Source organism: Halichoeres trimaculatus, unplaced genomic scaffold (genome assembly GCF_033239565.1).
Source record: "Halichoeres trimaculatus isolate MK-OKI-2021-1 unplaced genomic scaffold, fHalTri1.1 fHalTri1_scaffold_24, whole genome shotgun sequence".
Taxonomy (NCBI): Eukaryota; Metazoa; Chordata; class Actinopteri; order Labriformes; family Labridae; genus Halichoeres; species Halichoeres trimaculatus.
The window spans coordinates 8,095,704-8,105,445 of record NW_027437202.1 but is presented as its reverse complement, the minus strand read 5'-3'; the positions used below and the strand labels follow the sequence as shown (position 1 = coordinate 8,105,445).

The window sequence follows — 9,742 nt, the reverse complement described above, 5'->3', positions numbered from 1 at the left end:
TCGCAGGTTTATTAAGGGGACAGATGGAGAGCACACCCCACAGTGAGTCAGACACAAAACACCAACATGAATCTGAAGTAATCTGAAGCTGAATCCAGGTTTTAAGAGCTGTACCTTTTCTCCAACAGACCGGGTTTGACCAGCAGTCGCTGTGGTGGCTTTTTGACCCTTTAGCCTTCATGCATCCTTCCTAGAAGAAGACCTGAACCCTGATTCCTGAAAACTGATCAGCTATCTGCAGCACACACAGAGGGATCTGAACAAATCTGCTCTGTGCTTCCTGGGAAGGGCCTCAGTGTTGTGAGTAAACTCCACTTTTAATTGATTCAACCCCAAAGGCACATGAAGAGTTTACCCTCTTCACTTCCTGTGACTTAAACCTGACAGATCATATCTCTCCAAAGCTGTATTGGTTTGATTTTCTGTATAGACCACAGTTAAGGCCTTAAAATATATCAAACTTCTTCCTGTACCCTAAATAACTCCTCTGTTTCTGACTACATAACACCCATAGTTAAAAGTTTATTTGGTGTTATCCTTCATGGTTGATTTTCAGTTAGAGGAATCACTGCAATCCTTATCTCTAATCGCTGGATGCTTTTTTTCCCCGCTCAAAACACAACACAGTGCACATTTATAAATACAACCTCTGGGTTGATCGTTTCATCTCCATAAATTTTAGACTTTTGGAGGCTGTTGATGTTTGAAAGGGTTTGTTTTTATTTCTTGCAAAAGTATCAAGAGGAGATCTTTGCATTTAGCAAGTGGCAAAGAGAAACTTTCTCTAACAGTGACCAAAAACCATGACTCAGAATCAGGCCTAGGTGGAAAACCAGTTAGAGAAAAACCACTTCCAAGAAGGGAGAGTTGACCCAGTGTTACCAAAGCTGTGTGTGTGTTAAAGCTGAGCGCTGCAGGCTCATCCCTGGCTCCACAAACTAACAAACAGATAATCACATAACCAAACCTCGAGACGCTCTGCTTTGTATCAGCGGTTGAAGATTCTCAGAGAGGCTTTATTGGTGTGAAACCCCCAAACGTTGAGGTTATTCCAGGTAATAGCTGCTCAAAGATACTTCTTGTGAAAGCTATTTTATCCTCCTCTGGATGAGCTCTGACATTGTTTTAAGAATTCAGAAAAGTGCCAAACCATGAGAAATCACACAAACAAGTATGAAGTGTCTCTTGTAGTCACATGTAAACCAGAACCAAACCTGTGAAATTGCTCGAATACATCTGAGAGAAAAGCAAACAGCCCTCACAGTGAACCCCTCAGTGCTCGCATCAGGCAGAAAATGTGCAGTTGGCAGCGCTAGCAGGCAGTCCAAACATACGGCAGATCGTCAACACTTCAGCAGCATGAATCACATTTTCTTTATCGGCCAAATCATTGGCGTCTTCTCCATCTCGGCCATTTTGCTCTTCCTCCTCGCCAAGCTTTTTTCCCGCCAACCAGTGATCATGCCGGACGGTCACGGCTACGCGGTGCTGATAACGGGCTGTGACAGCGGCTTTGGGCATCATTTGGCTCGCTGCTTGGATCATAGAGGCTTTGTAGTCTTTGCGGGGTGTTTGTGTCCAGAAGGAGCTGGAGCCCTCAGCCTGCAGAGCCAGAGCTCCAGAAATCTGAAAATCCTCAAGTTGGACGTGACCAGCGATGAAGACGTGCAGCTGGCCAAGAAGATCGTGGAGGGGAACTTACCGGAGAGAGGTGAGAGGCATGTGGAGAAGAGTCTGTTGTTTTTTTTTTTTTTGAATGTTTTCAAAGTAAGTCCTGAAGAAACTGTTGCTCACATTAATCAGTCATCATATTGTTTGTTTGTTTATTTATTGGTATGGGCTCTGTAGGGAGATATTTCAGGGCTGTAACATTGTCTCCTCATCTTCAGGTCTGTGGGCCGTTGTGAACAACGCCGGGATCTCTGACTGGGCTGAGATTGAATGGAGCACAATTGATGATTTCCGTCACATGGTCGACATCAACCTTTTCGGCTGCATCAGAACCTCCATTGCATTCCTACCTCTTGTTCGTGCCTCCAAAGGTTCGCTCAGACTCAGCTTCATCCCCCTGTCTCCTCTCTTTGCAGCTGCCTGTAAATCACTGAAATCTGTTCCTAACCTCTGCAGGTCGCATGGTCTTCATGTCCAGCATCTTTGCCTTCTTCAACTGCCTGACCATGGGGGCGTACAGCGTGTCCAAGAGAGGACTGGAGGCGTTCGCTGATTGCCTGAGGGTGGAAATGGCCAGTTTTGGCGTGAAGGTGGGACAGTGAGCACACGAACCCTGTGACACTCTGAGGCGTGAGGCGTAGCATCGTGGAAAGTTTGTGGTAGATATCATGGGACCCCTGGGGGAAGAGTGGAAGTCAGAGTTTATGACTGTTTTTATTGAAGACAAACAGCTTCACTGAGTGTCGTAAGTCAGCAGCAGCGTCAGAGTTCGCAAGAATATCTTCATCAGGGGAAATTCACATTTGGACTTTTTTAAACTTCTTTTCTTTCTGTGGGAGATTTAGATTTGCAGAGTCATGTGTAAAAGCTTAAAGCTCCTGTCTTCTTAAATATATTTATCTTTATAATAGGGCTGTCAAAATGAAAGCATTAATCAGATTAATCCCAATATCATGATTAATCAGATTAAAATTTTAACTCAATTAACTCATCTGCTGTGATAAATGCCTGAAAATCCCTGAAATATTGCTGGCAACTTACTTTGGGCAGCTTGTCCAAGTAGATTGAAGTACAAAAAAATTAAATCAATAAAAAAATAAAAATAAATATGATAAATTAAATGATTGACAAAAACATTTAAAAAATCAATTGATATATTTAAAAAATAAATTGATTAATATACTTAAAAAATTAATTTATAAATATATTTGAAAAATGAATTGATAAATAAATAAAAAATAAATTGAGAAATTAATAAAAAATAAATTGATGATATATTTGAAAAATAAATTGATAAATATATTTAAAAATAAATTGATAAATAAAAAAATAAACAAATTTAAAAAATAAATTGATAAATAAACTTAAAAAATAAATTGATGAATTAAATTTTAAATTTTAAAAATTGATAAATTTAAATTGATAAATAAATTAATAAAGAATAGTCGGCTAGCACAAAGTATCATGCACACTCTGCAGTCAAAGGCTTTGTGATTTGCCTCTCAGGATACATTTTACTAGGCCCCATTAAGGGGCTTAGTACAGACGTGATTACCGTACTACTTTAAAATCAAATAAACTCTGTGACCTCTTCTGTGACCTCTCTCCCAGGTGAGCATCATCCAGCCCGGTAACTTCGGCCAGGCCACCAACATCGTCAAGCTGAAGACGGCGTACGACATCTGGGAGAAGCTGGACGACGACCGGAAGCAAAGGTTCAACCAGCAGTACATCCAGCTCGCCAACGAGTACTTCGCGTCCACATGTAAGACTGGATTCAAGAACGCTGACCTCGTCGTCAACGCCATGCTGCACGCCGTCACGTCGGCTAAGCCTAAATACAGATACCTGCTGGTGTCCTCCATGGATATGTTTTTCTTTAAGCTCTTCCCCTATCTGCCCACCGTGCTCACTGATGCTGTGTTTACGCTCAGCTCCGTGTACACCAAGAGGAAACAGATGCTCTACGCCAAATAAGATCAATGTGGTTAAAAACAACATAAAGAAGCTGCTTGTACATTTTTTATTATCAGACCTTTTTGACCTTTAGTAACCCCTTCAGATGTATTTAAAGATTGTGTGTGATGTGTGTTATCTGTGGGCTGATCTGTGGGCTTGTTTGTTCATCACAATAAAAATCCTTACACTTGACTGTCCAGTGGGTGTCAGAGGTTTTAACCAATCAGCAGCAGCGTCATTTTTACTGGAATTAAACCTGATTTCTGCGTGAGCGAAACTCCTCTCAGAGATTTGGTATCTGTACTTTCCAAAGGTCAGAAAACCTCCTGTGGGTCAGGTTTTCATTTCACATCCAGTCTGGTCATGGGTCTGGAGGAACCGGGGTGAGATGAGGGCACAAGATCGATGAAAGTCTTCTTGGAAATAAAGCAGTTCTTGGAAAGAAAAGGATCTTTTTATGAAGACTGCGTCACAGTTAAATAAAAACTCACTCTAAATCTGGAGATGGATTATGTAAGAGAAGAAACTCTCCCTTGTTAGGAGCTCATAAACATGTAAAACAAAGTCTGATTTATGCCACAGCAGATTTGATAAAACACTTAAAAAAGAACGGTCCTGAAATCATCCAGCATCTTGCTCTGTGTTTCATCAGATCCTGCCATCATGAGGCTTGATGATAAAGTATAACCAACACACACATTCCTCTTATTGCTCTACCTGTCATGCAAATAAGCAGCTTTATAACAATCATCTTTTTCTTTGTCTTCCTAAAACATCCCAGAGAGCCACGGAGGCAGGAAGAGGCCCACCGTCCCCAGCAGACACACGATGATGAACATCCACAGGAAGATCCGGTCCACCACCATGGCCACGTACTTCCAGTCCTCTTTGACCTGTGGAGACAGAGACGTACAGGGTCAGAGAGAGCCAAACAGGACCATAAACGTGACCCATCCTCCCGTCCTGACTCACGGAGAAGTCTGCGTCCTCAGCTCTGAGATGCTCTGCGATGTACGTCACCCCCTCCAGAGCCGAGACCACTGCAGGAGACAGAACAGGGGACAGCGGGGTCTGGACAGGGGGGTCCCAGTCCAAGCTGAAGGTGGAGCGTCCCTGCGGGAGGATGGTGTAGCCGAGGCATCGAGTGGACGGCGGCGAGAGGGAGGAAATCCTCTTCCTGCCCGTTATCTTCAGGCCGAACCTCTCGAGGCCTTCGCTGTGCAGGCTGCAGCGCTGGACTCCATCCTCAGAGGTCAGGAAGTCCAGACGGTGGCTGCTGAGGCTCAAACTGTCCTTCTCACAACCCTGGAGGTCCATGTCCGACTCCTGACTGATCCACGTGGAGGTGAAGTGCGAGGAGCTTGCAGTGCGGAGAGGGAGGAGCTTTTCAGCCAAGTGACGCCGCCTGAGGAGAAAGTGACAGAATGACAGCATCATCAGAAAACACTCCCATCATGCAACATGTTTTTTAAATATCTGTTTTCACCCACCTGTGGACGGGACGCTTCATGCACAGCCAGCGAGGCACCGTCGTCAGAAACAGCCTCCTGACCCACCGCGGCATCCTGTGAGTCGCCGACGACCTGTGGTGGACGTTCAGCACGAACACGGTGATGACGATGGACAGCGTGACGAAGATCATGGTGAAGAGCAGATACTCGCCGATGAGCGGGATGACCAGCGACGTGGACGGGATGATCTCGGTGATGAGGAGCAGGAAGACGGTGAGCGACAGCAGCACGGAGATGCACAGCGTGATCTTCTCGCCGCAGTCTGACGGCAGGTAGAAGACGAGGACGGTGAGGCAGGAGATGAGGAGGCAGGGGATGATGAGGTTGATGGTGTAGAAGAGCGGCAGGCGGCGGATGACGAAGTAGTAGGTGATGTCAGGGTAGATCTCACGGCAGCAGTCGTATTTCTTGGTGTTGTAGGTTCCCACGGCGTTGACGATGGCCCACTCGCCACTCTCCCAGTAATCCTAGAGATGACATCACACAGGTGATTCATCATTTCAGCTCAGAGGGAAAAGGTCTGTTCGTCTCACCTTCAGGTCCACCGTGGTCTCAAACGGCTCCAGGTCGATCTTGGCGCGGTCGTACGTCCAGGAGCCGAACTTCATCTTGCAGCTTTGCTGGTCGAAGGGGAAGAAGGTGACGTCGATGGAGCAGGAGGACTTGTAGATGGCGGGCGGCACCCAGCGGACTCGCCCCGTGTGGAACAGGTGGGCCTTGGTCATGTGGGTGACGGCGAACTCTCCGTCTGCGCTGCAGAGGAAGAGGAGTGTCATCATGAAAGGGAGCAGCTTTCTTCCTCCTCCTTCCGTCTCAAACTCCAGAGGTGGGACAACAAACCTCAGGCTCTCCCCAACGCACACAGGCGCCATTAATAAATGATGAGTGGATGTTCGCCACAGCGCACACATGACGCAACTTTATTTAAACAAGTGCTGAGGGAGGAGAAAGTTTCATCTCCTTCCAGACAAATTTCAGATTTCATACTTCCTCCGGCCCCGCGGGGAGGAAACCAGACGGGGAGTGATGCAACAGTGCTGGAATCAGGGTCATTTACTCAGAGGCTGATTTGCATTGATCACACATCAGCACGCAGGAATATGCAGAAACGCTGTGAAATGATCCAGCAGCTTGACCTTCCCCTCCTCACACGCTCTCCATCAGACGAGCACGTCCTTATAGATCAAGCAGGTAATTGATCACTACAGATAATTTCTCGCTCCAGCTGCAGAAACTCAAAGTGGTGTCCGTTACAGAGCGGTGATGTTCTCCTTCCTGCTCCTCTGAGGAGAGATTCAGCAAGCGGAAAATTACAATGAAGCTCCACACTCTGCTTTGATGCACATCGCTCTTTAACGTTAAATTAAAAGCTCCTGCTGAAGCTTTCTGAATTATTCCTAACAATGCTCGGCTGATGGATCAGAGTTTGACCTCTGAATCCCTGCGTGCAGGAATTACGAGATGCTTCTTTTACGGCTCAGGGGTTTTGTGTCTCACTTGTTGTAGAGGACGATGTCCGGCACCCAGATGAGCTCAGAGGGGACTCTGATGGACGTCACGTTGTCGAAGTCTGAGGGAGTCCACTGCAGCTTGTAGTCCGTCCACTCCTGCAAACACAAAGTTTAAAGAAGTCATCTCACAGACGCTTTGTTGTTTCTCTCCGGTTTGTTTTACCCACCTGTTTCAACCAAACGTTTGTCGTCATCATCTGATTCTTTTCATCCTGGTTTTCAGACAGAAAATAGACAAAGAGCTGTGAGCTTTGTGTGCAGATACTTTCAAAGTATAAGAGAAACTGAAGAATAACATCTCAGTAAAGTCAAGAGTTACAACGTTTAATCTGACCACGTCTATGAGCTGAGCGATGGACAGCCCAAACTTGACGATGACCACGTCTGTGACGTTCCTAGCCGGACGCGTCCACTTGCTGTAGCCTCCAAACAGCCTCCTGAAGAGATGGTCCTCTGTGTGGAGACGAGTCCAGTCCTCAGGGAGACCTGAGACTGACACACAGACACAAGTTACTTCCTCCACTTCCCCTCCTCTTCCTGCTGGAGTCAGAGGACGACTTTATCTCCTCTTCAGAGAAAAAAGCAATTACCTGAGTTTTATTGTTCATAAAATGTCACAGATTCAGACGGTGATCTACAGCTGATTCTATTTTAATTCCATGTTACACAGCAGAACTGTTGGAGATAATTGAGCAACACTTAGCCAAGTTTCCAGCAGTCATCAGTCATAATTTCATGCTTAAGTAAACCGCTCTAATCTCTGCTGCTCAACCTTTTGTGTCGGCTGTGATTTGATTTGTCTCGCAGGTGGAGGCTGCACGTGTTGAAATATCTTCTCCTTTTTTTTTTTGCTCACTTCAAGAGCATCAACTGTGTCTTCCTCCCTGAACTTTGGCAAGCAATCTGGCATCACCGCCGAGCAATTTAGGATTAGCTGGTGCAAGAAAGAGCGAGCCAAGAGCACAAATGCCAGTTTCTGTGATTATACTGTCTATTTATAACCCACAAAATGATGTTTCAGGTGAGCTGTGCCTGTGCAGCAGACACACTCAACGCGTTTTGGGGATTACGACGTAGTTTATGTGGCAGGATTTAGAAACAATTCCTTCTCGATGATCTCACATCAGATTATTCTGCTTTAAGTGTTGCCAAATGGAGACAGTCGTTTGTTTTTTCTTTACAGCATTGCTGCCAGTCATGTTTTCTGCTCTGTTTACCTGCAGATTATTTATTATAAATCATCTTTTTTACACTCGAATAAAGAAAGAAGGCTGCTGTTTTGTTGTGTTTGGGTTGATTATCATAGAGGGCATCAGATTATTTAATCCAAGCAAGAAAAACTGCGCAGAAAGAGAGAGGAGAGCACCTACTGAGTTTTAAAAGCACACTGACTGCTTGTCGACAAATTAACCTTTTTTATTCAATTGTTTAGGATGAATTAAACCATTTTGTTGAGGTGTAGAGGCATTGTTTCCTGCTTTATTTCTGATATTTTTCATTTAAAAACTTATATATATATATATATATATAAATATATATATATATATATATATATATATATATATATATATATATATATATATATATAATATTTCTAATTTATTTTTTATTTTATTTATTTTTATTTATCATTTGCAAGTCTGTCATCTGGAAAGAGCTAAAGAATAAAATCTGATGTGTTCTTAAGCCAGTGGCATATCTTTGAATTCATATCTAACATTTATTTTAATTTTTACCTCCAGTTTGAGCAAGAATGTCTGATTAAAGTGGGAAATCTCGCATATTTTATGATAACAAAACACTAAATTTCTGTAAAAGCCAAATATGAATCCCTGTACGATGGCCCAAAAGGTAGGTTCAGCGTCAGTTTAATAAAATCGTGATAAAAATGTATAATAAATCTTAATAATGCATGCAAACCATAATTATTTCATCACGTTTTATTCTAAAATGTACTAAAATCCGATAAAAAGCAGCTCGTATGATTAGACTGTCTTACCTGAGTTCATGAGGATCAAACCGCAATAAAGCGATATAAAATCTATTTTTTTCTCCATTTAAAATTACGAGCAAAAAGTCTCCAGGTTCAATTTAAAAAGTATAGTGATGAAATAAGAAATATTCCACTTTTCGTTTCGCCGCCGAAGTCTTTCGCTCCTCACTTTTAGTCCTAATACAGCTCCTCTATCACCCTCAGCCCACCTCCCATCTGCTTATCATTACAGGATTTATTCAACATGCAACTATGGCTTTGGCCACGAGATGGCGCAAATCCTTCTCAAAAAACAGGACACAAAAAGGGCATATAAAATATCTGTGGAGGTGTCACTCCGTTTTTTTTCCAGAGTCGGAGGTTTACTGAAGAATACGTTGCGGTACGTTGTTCACACTTTGGAGACACTTTTTCATATTCTTAAAAAAAAAAAACGGAGTGACACCTCCACAGATATTTTATATGCCCATTTTGTGTCCTGTTTTTTTCTGAAGGATGCGTGTTGAGGTCAGGTGAGCGAATACTAAAGGGAAGTTGCTAAATGCGTACTCTGGGGCAATTAGCAAAACCATACAATAAGTAAATTGGTGACCACGTTTATAGGGTTTACAATTAACCGCTCTGTTTGTAAATTCCTCAAGAATTTAGCGAGTTACGAGTGTTCATAATCGTTTCCGGCGACAGACTGGAGCAGGAGGCTGCTGTGTTGCGCTGTACTGTAGTCGAAGAAGTACATTTTATTCATTTAAACACTCGTCATTATAACAGGATTTATTCAACCTGCAACTATGGCTTTGGCCACGAGATGGCGCAAATCCTTCTCAAAAAACAGGACACAAAAAGGGCATATAAAATATCTGTGGAGGTGTCACTCCGTTTTTTTTCCAGAATCGGAGGTTTACTGAAGAATACGTTGCGGTAGGTTGTTTACACTTCTGGGACACTTTTTCATATTCTTAAAAAAAACGGAGTGACACCTCCACAGATATTTTATATGCCCATTTTGTGTCCTGTTTTTTTCTGAAGGATGCGTGTTGAGGTCAGGTGAGCGAATACTAAAGGGAAGTTGCTAAATGCGTACTCTGGGGCAATTAGCA

The 9,742-nt window shown here is 43.5% G+C and overlaps 2 protein-coding genes across 2 annotated transcripts; one reads left to right on the top strand and one right to left on the bottom strand.

Annotated features, from left to right (window-relative positions):
* The first annotated feature begins 318 nt into the window (after positions 1-318).
* On the top strand, positions 319-3,768 carry LOC141785781 (D-beta-hydroxybutyrate dehydrogenase, mitochondrial). The gene is made up of 4 exons (XM_074664280.1): positions 319-1,711; positions 1,890-2,042; positions 2,128-2,261; positions 3,283-3,768. Exons 1-4 carry the CDS (start codon positions 1,360-1,362, stop codon positions 3,646-3,648), a joined length of 1,005 nt encoding a protein of 334 aa, XP_074520381.1. The 5' UTR covers positions 319-1,359; the 3' UTR covers positions 3,649-3,768.
* A 614-nt stretch (positions 3,769-4,382) lies between these two features.
* LOC141785780 (neuronal acetylcholine receptor subunit alpha-2-like) lies at positions 4,383-8,872 on the bottom strand. The gene is made up of 8 exons (XM_074664279.1): positions 8,652-8,872; positions 6,987-7,144; positions 6,820-6,864; positions 6,639-6,748; positions 5,675-5,894; positions 5,121-5,608; positions 4,603-5,035; positions 4,383-4,523 (listed from the first exon to the last, which is right to left on the bottom strand). Exons 1-8 carry the CDS (start codon positions 8,707-8,709, stop codon positions 4,398-4,400), a joined length of 1,638 nt encoding a protein of 545 aa, XP_074520380.1. The 5' UTR covers positions 8,710-8,872; the 3' UTR covers positions 4,383-4,397.
* Between the last annotated feature and the right edge of the window lie 870 nt (positions 8,873-9,742).